Source organism: Oreochromis niloticus, linkage group LG13 (assembly GCF_001858045.2).
Source record: "Oreochromis niloticus isolate F11D_XX linkage group LG13, O_niloticus_UMD_NMBU, whole genome shotgun sequence".
Lineage (NCBI taxonomy): Eukaryota > Metazoa > Chordata > Actinopteri > Cichliformes > Cichlidae > Oreochromis > Oreochromis niloticus.
Window position 1 is genome coordinate 2,110,777 of NC_031978.2, and position 17,555 is coordinate 2,128,331.

The window sequence follows — 17,555 nt, forward strand, 5'->3', positions numbered from 1 at the left end:
GAGCCGCCCGGTACAGTAGGAGCGCGTCGCGGTCCAACGGAGAGATTCCCGGTATTCTGCTCGGTTCTGTTCGGTGTGCTCGTTTTCGAGGTGCCACGATGTTCTGCGAAAAAGCCATCGAGCTGATCAGAGAGCTGCACCGCATGAGCGACGGACAGCTGCCCGCGTTTAACGTGAGTGATCCCGGCGAAAACCCAGAGCTTCACCCGGTTTTCAGAGGCAGCGGACTCCATTCACAAACCTGATATTTTAATATTTACCTGCTGCTCAGAGCAGAATAATCGGTCTGTGATGCATCGCAAACATCCTCAGTCAGTGCAGACACAGGACTAAACTTCGGCTCAGGTCTGATGATTCAAATACTGACCAACAGACCAATGAGGGGAATTTAAGAAAACGGACTCTGAAATTGGAAAAGTGTTGGACAGAATTATGCGCGTCTTAGAGATCTCATCTAAACATGTTTACACATAACGGGCACTGCATTACATGTCGGCTGTTTTAACGACACCGATGTGCAGCCAGCAGCACACAGTTAATATTATGTTGGACTCTTCGTGGTGAATCATTTCCTGCATATGCTGAATTATCAAAGTGCTGTCAAACTCGTGTGTGGATGACTAATAACAACTCAGCCTTAAACAGGGAGAAATTTGAATGGAGTCTGGATTCAACAAGAATCATCTGAAGGCGCCTGGAAGTGAGGGTTTGATGCAAACTAGTGCTTTGTGGAGGTCTGTGCCTCCACCGGGAGCTGCTCCATCAGGTCACTGAGCCTCACTCACTTCGGGTTTGGTTTCTGTGTTTCAGGAGGATGGACTGCGACAGGTGCTGCAGGAGATGGAGGCACTTTACGAGCAGAACCAGAGTGACGTGTGAGTCCACGGCAGGCCAATCTGTCCGGGTTTCCTCAGAGTTCCCAGGGTCTGAGGGTTTGGATCCAGGTTTCTGTTAACCTGAGCTTCACCATGACCAGATTAAACCTCCCGTGCCCCCGCTCCTCCCTCTCATAGCAGGTTTTAAAAACCATGAAATCCATATCAAATGAACAGGAAGTCATGTGAAGCTTTGGGCCTCAGCTTCAGTTTAAATTCATGATACTGGGTCCAAAACCACCTACAGTTAATGTTACAATAAAAGTAATAAATAATACTAAATGCAATGAAAATTTTATCTCAGGAATTAAATAAAATTTTATTTATACAGCAACAAATCCCAACAACAGTCGCCTCAGGGTGCTTATGCTGTAAGGTAAAGACCCTACAGTAACACACCCTCCGGACCTCCTAAAAAGGAGGAACACCACCTGAGTGCTGGTTCAGGGTGTCATGAAGGCCCCGCCCACTCCAAACTGCTCAGCGGACCCCGTCCAGCATCCTCCCTGGCACCTGAGTGTTCGCACGCACAGACAGGTGCGACTGACGGCGTCACTGATCAGCTGATGTGCGTGTTTTTTCAGGAACGAGGCAAAGAGCGAAGGTCGCGCCGAGCTGATTCCCTCCATCAAACTGCGCCACTGCTGCCTGCTGAGGAACCAGCGCTGCGTCACCGCCTACCTGTAACCACACCTGCAGTCATGTGACCACCTCTCTCTGCCTCACCTTTCTCCTCGATGACCTTTGCTGATCTTTGTTGCAGGTACGACCGGCTGCTGAGGATCAGAGCGCTGCGCTGGGAGTACGGCAGCGTGCTGCCCGCCAATGTTCGCTTCCACATGTGTGCAGAGGAGGTGAGTGTGACATCACTTCCTGTGTGTCTCTCAGGTGTTAGCGCTCTCACTGATGCTCTTTTTATTGGCGGTTGTAAACTTTCACTTTAAAAGCCTGAGTAATTCGCTTCAGGGGAGGCTTTTATTGTGAAAGAGGCAGCAGAGCGTGCTGTAGCTCTTCAGTGTGTGTGTGTGTGTGTGTTGTGTGTGTTTTAGCTGCAGTGGTTCAGTCAGTATAAGAAGTCTCTGGCCTCCTTCATGCGCTCTCTGGGGGGCGATGAGGGTCTGGACATCACGCAGGACATGAAGCCTCCAAAGAGCCTCTACATTGAGGTGAGACATTTGACCTTTGACCTTCAGCTGCAGCATGACCTCGCAGCACTGACGCCGGCATCCGTCTTTGTTTTTCAGGTGAGGTGTCTGAAGGACCACGGCGAGTTTGAGATCGACGACGGCACGGTGATCCTGCTGAAGAAGAACAGCCAGGTGAGGACAGGAAGCCACTCTTCTTCTACTGTTTAATAACATGTGAAATGTTTGAAGTCATCATGGTAACGTCCCCTCTGTCCTCAGCACTTCCTGCCGCGGTGGAAATGCGAACTGCTGATTCGTCAGGGCGTCCTGGAGCATGTGGTGTCCTGACGATGCAGATGTTTCAGCAGCTGGAAAACACCTGCACTTACCTTTATTCTGGCCTCTTCTTCTGATGTGATAATAAATGTTTTTTTCAAGCTCCGCCTACTTTATTTAAAAGCTCTCGGCTGCCACTTCCTGTTCTTATCCACCTGAGCAGGAAGCAGGTTCAACAGAACCTGAACCCTGTCAGGGACTTCCTGTGTGTTTGTGTCATGTGACTTGTCATCACAGGATCAGCTGACAGATCCATAAAGAACATCCGGTCTTTAAGTCTGATGTCATCAGCTGTTTCTGGGTCCAAACTCCGCTTCAGGTCCCAAAGTCAAACGAACACTGCGGCATCACTGAGAGTTACAAACTGTCTAAATTCTTTCATCTTTAATAAAATGATCAGCGTTGCTGCTTTACCAGGTGTAACTATTAAGTTTAACATCCAGGCATCCATGAAAACAGGATTTATGAAATTTAACAGAGTTAGAAGTTAGCAGGAAGTTAGCTCACTAGCTTCCACCTAAACATGATATAGCATGTTCTGACTGAGATTTCTGAAACATTCAAACGTACAGCTCTGCTATCACTTCCAACATAAATGAAGACAGAAAACTAAACAGCAGTGACGTTTGTAGGGTTACTGAAGTTGGGCTAGCTGGTATATAATGACGTGCTACGTGGTGGCTAGCTACACAGCTATGTTAGCATCACATAAACACTGAAGCTGGAGGATGAACGCTAACTTTCTTTCCATTTCGTATAAGTTAACGTGAGGGTTCACGATGGTTAGGGAATAAATGGATTATCTCACACCTGAGATAATCCATCCACAGTACGAGGTTAGTCATTAATATGCTGCTGCATGTGCTGGGCTGTAGTTATATCGGAAGGGTTTAAAAACTGAGCTTTAAAATGAACAGTGGTGATAAAAACCGAGAGAGGACGACAGTGATCACTGACTGTTTTTAGGGGCTTGTTCAGATTAAATGGAACAAGATACAAAATGTTAATAACACAACAGCCTTAATAAACACAGAGTAGTTTGGACCGAAGCAGGATTCATACGCTGTCACTTACAGACGGGATTAGACAGGTTTATGCCATCATGGACACTTTATTAGGTCTACCTCCGAGTGGGCGGAGCCCTATTTCCTTCAGAGCGTCTCAGATTCAACAAGTTGAAAGTGTTCCTCAGACTCTGGTCCATGTGGATATGACATCATCACGACATCATGACACGAGTGCTGCAGGTTTGTCAGTGTGTTAATCTGACTACCTGTTTCCTTCCCATTCTTCTCCTTCTGACCTCAGTGAGGCACGACCACGCTCACAGCTGCTGACGTGGGATTGGCTGATTAAAGGCATCAGGTATTTCATCAGGTGTACCTAATGAAATGGCCAGTGACTGTATGACAGCACAGGTGTGAAGCTTTACCTGTAATCATACTTTGAAATCAAATAAAATGTTGATGTTCAGGTTCAGCTGATCGAGTTTATCGACGTGGTTATTGGCTGCAGGCGCTCGGCGCCGCTGGGACGTCTGACTGATTAAAAAGATAAAAGTAAGATGACATAAAGATTAAACACAGCAGAGCTCCGAAGCTTTAAAGCCGTGACCGTCGCGGCCTCGGGGCTTCCTCCTGCTCCAAACATCGGCCGGCGCTCCTCACAGCTCACACCAGACCCAAGCGGGCCCTCGGGCGGCCGGTTCTGGCCCCCGAGCTGTATGTTTGACACCGCAGACTTTCAAAGTTGACATTTGAGGCTAACAATGAAAACCAGTGATTTACTGTGCAACTCCTACACCATGATGTGTTAAAAGAAATGTATCAGCTGCAGGAGGCGGAGTCACAGAGACATTAAAACTTTATTTAAACGACGCAAAAATAAAAACAGGTTTCATTTTAAACAAAGATAATACTGACACACGTGTGTGTGTGTGTGGACTGCTTCAGTGAGGAGACAGACATCCACCTGCTCCACACAGGGCAGAGGTGAGGCCCCGCCCCCACCTGCTGGGGTTCTTATGCTCCGCGTTGGCATGGTTATGTGGCGAGCGACGCAGGGACGATGTCCCTCAGCAGCTTGTTGAGCGCGCCAACCTTCTCCTCCAGCAGGAAGTTCTTCTTCTCGGCGCGTTTCTGCCGCTGCTCGGTGACCTGCAGCGCCTTCATCAGCTGCGAGTTCTCCACGTACAGGTCCTTCAGCAGCGCGCTCGACTTGGCGTTCCTCGCCAGCTGTCGGAAAAATGGCAACGGGTCAAAGTTCGGCCAGTCGTTTGTGGACGGCGGAGAAGCGGCGCAAACGCTCACCTGCTCTTTAAGCTGCTCCACCTTCTCCTGCAGGAGCAGACGGACCGCCTTCAGTTTGGTCTCCACGTCCTCCGCCCTTTGCTGCAGCGCCGCCATCGCCTTCTCGTACTGATCCTGAACGCCACACACACACACACACACACACACACACACACACACACACACAGCGACAGCTGTAATGCAGTGAGAGGGACGGCCCGTCGCTGCTGCCGTGGGCGGCGGTCATCGTCATGCTCCTCATTGAAGGAGGCGTTTAAAAGGGTAACCTCTGACCTCTGACCCACCTGCTTCGTGCTGATCTGAGAGCTGCTCTTCTGCTCCTGCTGCTTCAGCTCCTCCTCCAGCTGCAGACACCTCCTCTGCTCCTCCACCAGCCGGGCCTGCAATAGCTCCGCCCACTCCCTGCAGCTGTCATCCTCCTGCAGCTGTCGCAGGTGCTGCGCCTGCGCCACACTGAGGGCGGCGTCCGCTCGCACCGCCTGCACAGATGACAGTTTTAAACATGGCCGCCACGCCTGTGTGCGTGTGAATGTGTGTGTGAGCCTTTAAAGACGTATGCCGTGTCTGCGATGAACAACAGCGAGCGTGTCAGCGTTCTGAAGCGTTTCTGATGTTATGATGGTGTCGACTGACCCGACCACCGTCAGTTTATTTTAATATTTTTACTGAAATGTAACTAACAAAATATTTTGAACGAGCACGTTTATACAGCAGGCCTGGTTTTAGTCGCAAATGTTTCCATGGCGACAAAGCACCGAAGGAAAGAATTTGTACGGAAACAAATTTGTTTCGAAACAGCCAAAGACTGGCTGCAGTCCTGATCCCGGGCACAGACCTGGTCCTGGGCCTGGATCCGGGCCTCCTCCGCCTCGCTCAGTCTGCTCTTCAGCTCCTGCTGCTCCTCGCTCAGTTTGCGGGTCTCTTCCTGCAGAGTGACAGAGGCCTGCTCCTCCTGCTCCTGCAGGGCCTGTTGGAGCTCCTCCTTCTCCCTCATCAGCTTCCTGACACCGGCCTCCAACTCCTCCACCTGAAACAGGAAGCAGCCAATCAGAACGATGGGGCCATGGTCCAGTCATACTCACCGTAGAGATGTCAGAGACGGCGGTCTCACCCTGCTCTGAGCCTCCTGCAACTTCCTCTGTAGCTCCGTCGCATCCTGGGCGTGGCCGAGTTTCTCCTGACTGACGGCGGTGAGCTGAGAGCGAAGGAGCTCCGCCTCCGCCTCCAGAGAGAGCACACTCTGCTGCAGCTTCTCCACCTGAAGACGCAAAAGACCTCAGCTGTAAACATCACACTGACCTTTGACCTCAACTCCAACCAAACCGGGCTCTGTGATCATGTGACACAGACTAAGGCTTAAAGCTAGCTAGCATTAACGTCCACTCGACGACCTCATCCAAACACCTTCACGCCTGGCTGAAAGAGTGGAGCGTGGCGCAGCCTGACCTTTGACCCCGAGGGTTAAACCTGTCCTGCGTTAAAGCTGCAGGTGTTGCTGTTCGTTTTCTTGTTTTTCACATTTAATATCTGCGACATCGACCTTTGTATTTCGCTTGTCGGCGTCTCTCAGCAGTTTGGCCTTATCCTCCTCCACCCACTGCAGCTTCAGAGTCACGGCGCTGAACTCCGCCTCCAGCACCGCCTGGCGCTCCAGCTGAGAAGACAGCACAGCGAAGTGAGTGTCCTTGTTGACCTCATTAACAGCTCTGAGCTGGGATCCTGCACAGTTTTAATTCAGAACCTCCTACCTTCTCCTTGGAGGTGCTAAGCTCCGCCTCCAGCACCTGTTTCTCCTGTGTCCAGGACGCCTGCAGTTGCAGCTTCTGCCGCTCGTGCTGCAGCGCCGCATCCTGCAGCCGCCGCACCTGAAACAGCAGAAACCGTTCATTTGTCAGAGCTCATGGCAGAAACACCAGATACACCCACGCCACGTTCTCGACTCATCTCATTCACACACTGGGGTCACCACGCCGCCGTAGCGGAGTGACGACGACACCTTGCCACCGGTAAAATCTAAAGTGAAACGAGTGAAGAAAAAACAAAAGCAACAACTGTGAGCATCATCGACGCTCAGCTCACCGTCACATGCTCCTCCTCCTGCTCCTTAGAAACCGTCGCTAGGCGCTCCTGCAGCATACGGACTGATTCCTGGTCTCCATGGAGACGGGCGCTGAGCTCAGCGTTGTCGGTGCTCAGCTGCAGGTTCCTGCTGCTCAGATCCAGAACCTCCTCACGATATCTGGAGTTCTGCACACATCATCATCAATCATAATCTGGATTTCTAAAACCTGAACCAGGCCTAATCCTGGTTTGGAGAATTAGAAGCAGTGTAATCGGATTACATTAAAAAAGTATTAAACCATGAGCGACACAGCCATAAACACGTGTTTGTGCTCAGATCGTCTGTGCAGCGTGTTCGTAAAATCAAGAATAATCTGAATGGAGTCTGGTGCAGACGGGTCACAAACATCTCGGGCTTAAATCAGCAGATATTTGAGTGGAGTTTGGTCAGCGCTCACCTCTCTGTGCAGCCTCTCTTCTTCTTCTCTGCTCCTCTCGTGTTCTCTCTCCATCTCCTCCAGTTTCCTCCTGCAGGAGGAGAAGACGGCGTCAGGTGGCTCCACAGCATTAAATTTAACATTAAAGGGCGACAACATTAAAAGGATGTCGATCCCGCGCTGAGACCAGAGGACAGTAAACCGGGTCAAACTATCTCAGGTTGAGCTCCTGACTCATCACGGCCCATCGAGACCTTTAGCCAATCAGATGACAGCAGGTTCTTCCTATTCTCACCTGCTCAGAAACAACCACCTGCCTGCACACCTGTGCAGCCTCAGGCGTGAGCTGCAGCTGGAACAGCAGCGCTCACCTCTTCCTGGCGACCTCGTCCTCCATCTCGTGGACTTCCTGCTGCAGGGCGCCAAGTCTCTCCTGGAGCGCTGCATTCTCTGATTGGACCTCCTCCAACTGAGTCCTGCGGCCCAAAACACAGAATCAGAACTGCGCTCTGCACCTTGGACACTTTGATCAAACGCAGCGTCGTGATTGGACAGCAGCTCAGCCAGCGCTGTGAACAAGCACTATATTCATTCAAGCGATGGCGCAGAAACTGATCAGCTGACCTGCAGAGCAAACACGCTGCGGTCAGAGGAGGCGGCTCAGAAACCAGAGGAGCCGTTATTAATATCTGCAGCTCAGCACCTGCACAGGTGGGCACCATCGCTGCGGCCAGCAGTGGGTGAGGCTTCGTCTGGTTTCACAAACCGAGAGCACAGAGGCTCCACACGTCATCATCATCATCATCATCATCATCGTCAATCAGATCAAACAGACTTGAATTATGAAGAAAGAATTTAAGGAAAGACAAAAGGACAGACAGGAGGAGGGTGGAGTCAGTGATGAGTATTTTCATGCATTTAGATGATGTCATTCGGTTAGCGATGGAGTGAAGGGTCAGTCTGCAGCACAGACGGAGGTTAGTCTCTGGGGTCCGGTCCAGCTCATGCTCCACAAACCTGCGTGCACCGGCCGGCTCCACCAGCTCTTCCAGAGCCAGAACCAGCTCCTCCAACTCCAGCAGCTGCTGGGTCATCTTCTTCTTCTCCCTCTCCAAGTCCTCCTCCGCCGTCCTCTGCCGGTTCTCGGAGTCCAGCAGGGCGGTCTGCAGCTGGAGGAGCTGCTCGCTGCTCGCCGGCTCAACCTCGCCGCTCTTGGCGTTGAGCTGCTTGCGGAGCTCCAGGACCAGGTCAGCGGTGTCGTTGAGCTGGGCGCTGAGGTCTCGGAGGTGGTCTCTGAGAGAAGAGATCTCCTCTTCCATCTCCACGATCTGGGTGGAGAGCTGGTCGGTGAGCCGGATGTAGGTCCCGTTCTCCTGGCTCAGACGCCACACCTCCTCCTTCTCCTCCACCAGGCTGGACCGGAGCTGCGAGGTCCGGCTCTGCTCCTGCTTCAGAGCCTCCTTCAGGGTCTCCTCGCCACTCCTCCTCCGGTCCAGCTCCTCGGAGACGCCGTCCAGCTGCAGCTGCAGGTGGTCCACGGCCATGGCCTGCTCCTTCAGGTCCTGGATCAGCCGGGCACGGTCCGTCTTCAGAGAGTCCAGTTCGGCCGCAAGTCTTGAAACCGACTCGGCTTTGCTCCTGAGCGCCTCCTGCAGGTTCTCCAGCTCCGCCCTGAGGGAGGAGACCATGTGCTCGCGGGCTCGGAGCTGAGCCTGTTGCTGGGCGACGGTGCAGGAGAGCCGGCTGCAGTTTCCTGCCACCTCCTCTCGGTCCCTCAGGAGGCAGTCGGACGCGGCCTGCAGCTCCTCCAGCTTGGCCTTCGTGTGGGACACCTGAACCTGAAGCTCCTCCTCCCTGCTCCTCGCCAGCAGCAGCTCCTCCTCCGCCGAGCTATTCTCCGAGGCCAGGCGTTTGTTCAGAAGCTCCTGAGACTCCAAGAAGGCGATGCTCTCCTCCAGCTGCGCGCAGGCCTCCTCCAGCCGAGCCTCCAGCTCCCTGCTCCGCCTGTAAGACGCCTCCAGTTCCTCCTTCAAACTGGCCTCTGATTGGCTGGACGCCCGCAGGGCATCCTGCAAACCGGAGACCTCCTCTTTCAGGAGCCGGACCTCTTCCTCTTGCTGTTCCTCCATGCTCCTCTTCTCCTCCCGGGCTCGCTCCTCACTGCACAGTTTCTCCTGCTCCGCCTGCACGAGCCTTCTCTCCCAGAATCCTCTCTGCTCCTGTAGCCGCCGGCGCTCCTGGTGGAGTTGGTGCAGGAGGCGGCGCTGAGCCTCACCGTGCTGCACCTTCATCTGAGCGAGCTGCTGCTCCGACTCCTCCCTGCTCCAGGAAACGCAAAACCAGCCGAGTGTGACGGCTCAATGCAACGCCCATAATTCAACACACACGTACAACAAAAACAACAACAACTTTCCTATAGAAACGTGTCAGTTCATTTTATTTTGAAAAAACAGGAACTCAGAGCACCTAAGCTTTTATATCTCAGAGCTTTTATTTTGATAGTTTAGCAGCCTTCCTGTGACTGTGTGAAGTTTGAATGGGTGGAGTGTCGACCGTGTGAGACAGACTCAGGTAAAGAGTCCAGCTTCGTGATTGGTTTAAACGTTTGATGCAGGGCCAGGCTACATGTCGGCACTCAGTGATGATGTCATCGGGTGTTATCAGACCGCCGCTGACATTTTTGTGAGGTCATCACCCACCTGACCAGCATCACCTCCTGGTCCATCTTCAGCTTCAGCTCCGCCTCCAGCTGGTCCTTCTCTGCGCTCAGCCGCTGCACCAGGTTACCGATCTCTCTGGCGAAGTTCTGCTCCAGCTCGGCGCGTTCCCGCTGCATCCTGGGAGCATAACCGGGGTCAAAGGTCAGAAACAGAGCGGGTCCCACAGCCTCAGGTACAAATCCTCAAACAGGTAACGTTACCTGCGCTCCTGCTCGTTGCTCCGCCCTCCTCCCTGTTGGATCTGAGTCTGCAGTTTGTCCACGGTCTCCTTCAGCTGCTTCACCTGCTGCTCCACCTGAGACTTCTGCTCCTCTAGCTCGCTGATCTCCAGCTGACACACAGGTGAGAATAAAACCAGAAACAGGTATTTATGTTCAGCTGCCTCCAAGGTTCAGCTCCACCTGCTGCACCTGCTGCAGCACCGCTCTGGCGTGGAATTAAAGTTCAGTTCAAATGTGGAGCAAAGCAGGGATACTGGGAACCAGCAGGACTCCATCACTTTAAACTGGGACATCTGAATAAAAGTGAAAACGTCAGAGACGAGCAGCGTGCAGCCGTCTCTGAATCAGGACTCAGGTGTCCCGTCGCAGGAACTTTGTTTCTGGTACGACAGCTTTTAGTGCGACACCTTCCTTACCTTGAAGGCCTGAGAGATGTCCTTCCGCTCCACCTCCATGCTCTGCCTCATCTTCTCCAGACTGCGCTCGTAGTAGTTCATCTGTGGAGGAGGAGGAGGAGCAAGTGTCACTGTCTGAAGGCTACACACTGTGTGTGTGTGTGTGACGTGTGTGTTACGTGTGTGTGTGTGTGTGTGTGTGTGTGTGTGTGTGTGTGTGTGTGTGTGTGTGTGTGTGAGACCTGCGTCTCCAGGTGGATGTTCAGCTGCTGCAGCTCCTCCTCGTGTTTCTGCTTCAGCTGTTCCAGGGCCAGTTCAGTCTGGATGCTGATGGCCGGGCCCGAGTCGTCCAATGAGCACAGAGCTGAGAGAGAGAGAGGGGGGGGGGCTCCAATCAAAATTTTGGGTCACATGTTGCCGTAGTCCAGTTCCTTGGAATCATTAGTCTGCCTGCTCGATCCCACTTATCGGTTCCTGCACTCTGGCTACGATCAGCTGATTTCAGGTGTTGGAGGGGAACAGTAACACGGTCAGCGTGGACGTAACTTTGAGTTTTATTACACAACGAGAGTGTGATGGTGAAGCGGACACTGCTCCAGGACTGAAACAACTACATCATACTGCAGCATGCTAATGCTAAACTAGCCAAGAACCCAGAGTGATGCTAAAGCTGAGTGACTGCTGACCCCAGACCAGCACCGTGATAAAGTGAGGCGCTGCTGAACTCAGCAGGTAACAAATGATGAGCACCGTTTCTACCTGTACATGTTTCTACAGTAGAATCACCATGACGACCGCTTTGAAGTGTCCGATTTGTGTTCATACATAAACACTGAGTGAGGTCACGTGTGTGTTGGTGTGTGTGGGGCTGCAGCCTCAGGTGTTTATTATTAAATGGTGATTATGAGACAGCGTGTTTCATTTTACAGAGAAACATGAAACATGCAACGAGCAGTATAACGAGTGGGAGTAACTAAGTAAACAGAGGAAGTCTCAGGAGGCTGGCTCAGCCAATCACATTCAGCCCTGAGTGACTGAGTGTGTGTGTGTGTGTGTGTGTGTGTGTGTGTGTGACCTGCTTTATCAGACGGCTCCAGTTTCTTCCTGACCTGAGGAGACGAGCAGCGCTTCACGTCTGAGTCTGAACAAAAACACAAAAACCAAATCAGCTCTGAGAAACCGGAACACACACACACACACACACACACACACACACACACACACACACACACACTTACCGAGAGACATGATTAAGACTTAATTCACACCGAGACTGAAACCTGTGGGTCTGTGTGTGTGTGTGTGTGGGCGTGTCCACACCTTCACCTGCACACACCTGACCTGTAAATCCAGTTAAAGTCTCTCAGCAGTTTGTGACTCTCAGCAGGTTTTACAGCCTCATGTTCACGTCAGACCAGAAAACATGAACCAACCGATCGACCAATCGGTGATCTGAACATTTGTTTGCTTCTCTCTCATTTTTGTCTCTGACAAACTTTTGTGAGTGTTTTTGTGCGTCTGATTAGAGGAGATAAAACTGAGCAATCAGCAGTCAGCTTTGACATCAATAGCTGTGTCCAAATTCATAGACCGCATCCTCCTCAGGACCCGGCCTTCGTGGTCTACATGGGCCGGCTCCTTTGAAGACCGAGAAGGCCGGAAGTGAGCATCTGTGAAATTGGACGGTCTAGCCTTCAGATTAGCGTCACCGCTGTCTCGGTGGAGTTTAATAAACTCGGCCGTCTGCTCCTTGCTATCTAAAATATAACAGGACACTGGAGTAAACTCTCGATCGTCTCACACTTCTGTTTAATCAGTTTTCTGTTTGACGTTTATTCAGCTGTGTGAAAACCAAGGAGGAACCCACCCAATGGATTAATAAAGTTTTATTTAATCTAATCTAATAACTTTGATCTCAACCAAACCGATTTACTCCGGAACAAATAAAATACTGAAAAAAGCCAAACGATAACATCTTTAAGTGATCTAAGTGACTTATATATCATGGGGTTGAAAACGATGAAAACAATGGAGTCCGCTGTTCTCGCCGGCTTGAGTGACCATTGACCTCCCGGTCAGCTATCGAGCGGGTGGGTAACAGACGTCTCCGAAAACGTCGGCGCACTTTTGCAAATATGTGATATCTTGATAAACCAAGCAGATATTTGAAGTTTACACAGCTACTTTCTCGCCTGAAAATATGTTGAAAGTTTATTTTGTGACCCAGAAAGACGAATAAGAGTAATATTAAAACTTAGTAGCGGCCGCCATTGTTGGAAACTGGAATTGGCTGGGCCGCGCTATGAATTCTGGGATATGGTGGGCCACGAAGGACACACCCGACCCATCCTTCAAATTCGGGGAAAAGGAGGACGCATTTGTCGGCCGCATTCGGAGGAGTCTACGAATTTGGACAGCCTTCGGCGCGTCGCTGTGACGTAATTGGTCTACAAATGCGGCCTCAGGAGGACGCGGCACCACCAATGTGAATCGAGCGTTTTTATTGGACGGTTTTCTGGATTCAGGCACAGTGCGGCCCCCTCCTGACAGGAACGGGTTCACTTCAGTGTGTCTGTCTGCTGTTTTTCACGAAGCCTAGAGGCTGAGCGGGTTTGTCATGTCAGGAGCTTTTGTGTATATTTGTGTGTCGTTGTGTTACCAGAGTCTGACTCCGAGTGTTGCTGGTTCCAGCTCAGCGCATTGGCGGCTCCAGCACACCATCTGCACTTCCTGTTTCTCCTTTGATTCTTCAGCAGCTCCAACTCTGAGCTCAGCTCATCGTTTCTGTCCCGCAGCTCCTGGACACACACACACACACACACACACACACACACACACACACACGTGTTGCAGTTGCACTGAAGGATGGTGTTTCTGTCTCAGACGTCCAGGATGGACTTGTGTGGACTCTGATCAGTTCCTCCCGTTCATGCTGGGAGTAACTGGGCTTTAGCGCCTCCTGGAAACGATCGCTGATCAGGAACTTTGTTTTTCACTGCATTTCCTTTTTTTTTTTTCTTTTTCATTTAATTAGTGGATGGATGCGTTTGCGGATGGATGAGGATTCCACTCAGACCTCGTCTTGCTCGCCCAGCGCCAGCAGCAGTGTAAGCAGGGACGTCCACGCCTCGCATCAAAGCCTGCTCTACTCTTCAACATGACTGAAGTCATTCAGAGGCAGAGCACAGCTGTTACAGATGTTATTCTCTGCCTTGTGCTGATGTGCTGATTCTTAAACGCTGTAGATACACTACCGGTCAAACGTTTGGACGCACCTTCTCACTTCATGAGTATTTACATTGTAGATTCTCACTGAAAGCATCAAAACTATGAATGAACACAGATGTAGGAAACAAAACGTGAAATAATTCAAACATGTTTTAGATTCTTCATAATAGCAAATGGTTTTCCAACAGTTTTGAAGGATTTCCCGGAGATGCTGAGCACTTGTTGGCCCTTCTGCCTTCACTCTGTGCTCCATCTCATCCCAAACCATCTCCATTGGGTTTAGGTCAGGTGACTGGAGGCCAGGCCTCCATCGCTCTCATTGTTGGTCAAAGAGCCCTCACACAGCCTGGAGGTGTGTTTGGGGTCACTGTGCTGTTGAAGAATAAATGATGAGACGGCGTGTTGCTGCAGGATGCTGTGGTAGCCATGCTGGTTCAGTGTGCCTTCAGTTCTGAATAAATCCCCAACAGTGTCAGCAGCAAAGCTGATTCACACAGTCTCCTGTGGCATAAATGTGTGGCATCTATCTGGGCTCTGATCTGAGCTGCTGCTAATTTGTGATTTCTGAGGCTGGTGACTCGGATGAATGTATCCTCAGCAGCAGAGGTGACTCTTGCTCTTCCTTTCCTGGGGCTTCCTCAGGTGAACCAGTTTCATCGTAGTCTTGATGGTTTCTGTGATCGCACTTGGACACATTCAAAGTTTTAGCAGTTTTCCAGACTGACTGACCTTCAGTTCTTAAAGTAATGATGGGCTGTTGTTTCTCTTTACTTAGCTGATCGGTTCTTGCCATAATATGAATTCTAACAGTTGTCAAACACGGCTGTCATCTGTGCACCAACCTGCCTTCTAGTCCCAACCTCATTAAGAAGGCAAGAAACTCCACAAACGACCCCTGTCAGGCACACCTGTGAGGTGAAACCATGTCAGGTGACGACATCACGAAGCTCACTGAGAGAAGGCCGAGGGTTTGCAGCGTGTCACCAAAGCAAAGGGCGACTACTTACAGGAATCTAAAATATTATACATATTTATCATTCCTTACTACATGATTCCTGCTTCATAGTTTTGATGCCTTCAGTGAGAATCTACAATGTAAATACTCATGAAAACAAAGAAAAACCATTAAATGAGAAGGTGTGTCCAAACCTTTGACTGGTGGTGTGTGTAGGTCATGGATATAAAGTAACTGTGTTTGCTTGGTTTCAGTGGATGCAGCGTTTTGGCCCGTCTGTCTCACAGGACGAGTGTCAAACAGGAAACGTGGAGGCAAACCGGCCACAGCAGCCGAGTCAGCAGTAAAAGCAGCAGAGCTGGACGCAGCAGAGCTGGACGCCGCGAGGTACGAGCGGCTCTCACCTGGAGTCTCTGTCCCAGCAGCCGTGAGGCGTTCAGGTGCACAAACAGAGACACGAACAGTTTCAGACAGCGAGCGTCTCATCTTAACTAAAGAGCAGAAATGTCACCGCTCAAAGCTTCTGTACAACATCTGAGACTGAAGCTCCGTTTGGTGGAACGGCACAGGTGATACACCTGGATTTAATCTGATTCCCTCTGAAATATTAATCTCACCGTCCTCAAACATGTCACGTTAAACCCAAACCCAAACCTTTTCAGACAAACAGGAAGTAGAACCAGAGGAGGCTTCATAAACACACTATATCATAAATAATGACACATTATTAGACAAAGGAAGATGAAGGTGGAGCTGCCAGGCACAAGGAGACGAGGAGGGCTGCAGAGGGCTGCGGGGGTGGGCGGAGGTAGATGATCAGATGGTAGAGGTAGGAGGAGGAGACAAAGGCAAAGGAAGAAGAGGAGTGAATTCTGCTCCTGAGCTGTTAAAGTTCTGTCTGCTCAGATCTGTTTGTTTATATTACTGTACATGTAATTAAAATTACATTTTAATTTGAAAAGACTTCCTGTCGTCCATTTCCTGGAAAGCCTTCACCTGCTGTGGTCTCCACACAGCCTCAGTATTAACGTTTGCTGCTTGCCTGCGTTTGATTGGCTGAGAGGACACATAGTCCAACACTTCACAGCTCAAATTCAAACCTGCAGACTGCTGCCTCATCACCACACCAGTGCTCAGGTGTGTACATGAAATGTGCTTCAAACAGATTCTTTCTGCAAAATCGTCCGTGCCCTTCAAAATAAAAGCGAGACGATTTAAGGCGGTCGGTCTTACCCGGCACTGCTGCTCGTATTCTTTGATGATTTCAGAGAATCTCTCCTCGTGACTCAGACCAACGCTGGACGGGTCCAAACCGCCAAACTGCCAAAACAAAAACAGCAGTCAGTCGATCATCAGCTGCTTTAAACCGAAACGTAAAGTCACAGAGAAACAAAGTCAGAGGAAAGCTTCATTAAACATTCATCAGAAACAAGCTGGAGTTACCCAACACCAGCTGCAGTGTCTCATCAACACACACACACACACACACACGCTCACTCACACACACACACACACGCTCACTCACACACACACACACACACACGCTCACTCACACGCTCACTCACTCACACACACTCACTCACACGCTCACTCACACACACACACACACACACACACACACACACGCTCACTCACACACACACACACACACGTACACACACACACACGTACACACACGTACACACACACACGCTCACTCACTCACACACACACACACGTACACACACACACGCTCACTCACTCACACACACACACACACACTCACGTACACACACACGTACACACACACACTCACTCACACACACACACACACACACACACACTCACACGTACACGCACACACACTCACACACACTCACACGTACACACACTCACACACACACTCACACACACACATCAGAGTTTATGGTATGCCGTTTGGCGTCTCGCCTCAATGCGTCTTACATCCCTCGCTAACAGCGCTGTCAGGTGTGTGAATTAAAGCTGCTACAGTGACATCATCAAAACGTGATCTAGTTATGAAATGCATTCTTTTCTTTCCGTGGATCACGTCACCCAGATCACCCGTGTCCTGGGTCACTGACCCAGAGTACTTTAACTGGGCTGCAGGGGGCGCCACAGTCAAACAAATAAAAGCTTTAATTCATTATATTAGCTTTGATACTAATAGCTGTTATAAGGAATACTTCACCAGCAGTAAGTTCATTGATTGATCCACAACCTTTAAAATTACAATCAGTGAACTCTCTTCATCAGGTTTTCTGTTCGTGAACGTTTTTAATTTTCCGTGCGATCCCGTCTGAATCCAGCCCTCTGAGTCCGAACAAGGTCTGAAAACAAGAGGAGGAAATGCTTCATCTGCAGTCGTGTCACGATCCACGTAGAGACCACCAACCAGCTTCGATCTGTATTCACCTGCAGCCTTTATTTTGAAGGAGCTCAGGTCACGTGAGACTGCCAGATGAGGTGCAGGAAGTGGCGGTCACCAGCTCGTCTTCACAGTGACATCACACGTCCAGAAGCGATCCAATCACCTCTGGCGAGTCTCACGGAGTCTGGAGCAGCAGCTGATCCACTCTCCCCCATCTTCATCGTTTCTCCCACTTCAAGTAAACTCCTCCTCCTTTCCCTTCACGCCTCATCACTCCTGCTCCCGCCTTTAAATCTGATAAATTTGCCAAACAAGTTGGAAGATTTTCAAACTCTTCAGTTTCCTGTCTGAAAACAATTTTTTCCTCATTACAGCCGGGAGCTGCTGGTGTCGCTAAGCTTCCTTGTTAAAACAGGAAAAACTGGAAGAAAAACAGATAAACTGTGGGACGGGTGACGTAAGATCAGGCGTCAGAGGCGCACAGCGTCAGAATGGAGCCGACTAATGACGCTGCGAGCTC

General features: G+C 50.6%; 2 protein-coding genes across 3 annotated transcripts in view; one reads left to right on the forward strand and one right to left on the reverse strand.

The window, feature by feature from the left end:
* The first annotated feature begins 40 nt into the window (after nucleotides 1-40).
* On the forward strand, nucleotides 41-2,439 carry gins1 (GINS complex subunit 1 (Psf1 homolog)). Of its 2 annotated transcripts, none has more exons than XM_003457484.4 (7): nucleotides 41-173; nucleotides 811-875; nucleotides 1,460-1,558; nucleotides 1,639-1,729; nucleotides 1,925-2,041; nucleotides 2,120-2,194; nucleotides 2,282-2,439. In XM_003457484.4, the coding sequence occupies exons 1-7, from the start codon at nucleotides 99-101 to the stop codon at nucleotides 2,348-2,350; spliced, it is 591 nt and encodes a 196-aa protein (XP_003457532.1). In that variant the 5' UTR covers nucleotides 41-98; the 3' UTR covers nucleotides 2,351-2,439. The 2 variants fall into 2 exon arrangements, with proteins under 2 accessions (XP_003457532.1, XP_005462273.1); XM_005462216.3 differs by lacking the exon at nucleotides 41-173 and adding an exon at nucleotides 208-700.
* A 1,744-nt stretch (nucleotides 2,440-4,183) lies between these two features.
* Nucleotides 4,184-17,555, reverse strand: part of ninl (ninein-like) — a 29,851-nt gene continuing 16,479 nt past the window's right edge. The window contains 19 exon segments of the mRNA XM_025897715.1: nucleotides 4,184-4,572; nucleotides 4,648-4,761; nucleotides 4,932-5,126; nucleotides 5,483-5,674; nucleotides 5,759-5,905; nucleotides 6,188-6,301; nucleotides 6,396-6,512; nucleotides 6,727-6,894; nucleotides 7,167-7,236; nucleotides 7,517-7,621; nucleotides 8,163-9,464; nucleotides 9,845-9,982; nucleotides 10,066-10,196; nucleotides 10,503-10,583; nucleotides 10,724-10,845; nucleotides 11,557-11,622; nucleotides 13,141-13,279; nucleotides 15,898-15,984; nucleotides 16,856-16,994. Of these exon segments, the coding sequence (XP_025753500.1) occupies nucleotides 4,381-4,572; nucleotides 4,648-4,761; nucleotides 4,932-5,126; nucleotides 5,483-5,674; nucleotides 5,759-5,905; nucleotides 6,188-6,301; nucleotides 6,396-6,512; nucleotides 6,727-6,894; nucleotides 7,167-7,236; nucleotides 7,517-7,621; nucleotides 8,163-9,464; nucleotides 9,845-9,982; nucleotides 10,066-10,196; nucleotides 10,503-10,583; nucleotides 10,724-10,845; nucleotides 11,557-11,622; nucleotides 13,141-13,279; nucleotides 15,898-15,984; nucleotides 16,856-16,994 (3,619 nt within the window). The 3' untranslated portion in view covers nucleotides 4,184-4,380.

Coding starts and splice junctions, on each gene's coding strand:
- gins1 (XM_003457484.4), top strand. CDS start 99: ATGTTCTGCGAAAAAGCCATCGAGCTGATCAGAGAGCTGCACCGCATG. Junction 1,559..1,638: donor CGCTGCGTCACCGCCTACCT/GTAACCACACCT, acceptor TCTTTGTTGCAG/GTACGACCGGCTGCTGAGGA. Junction 2,195..2,281: donor TGCTGAAGAAGAACAGCCAG/GTGAGGACAGGA, acceptor CTCTGTCCTCAG/CACTTCCTGCCGCGGTGGAA.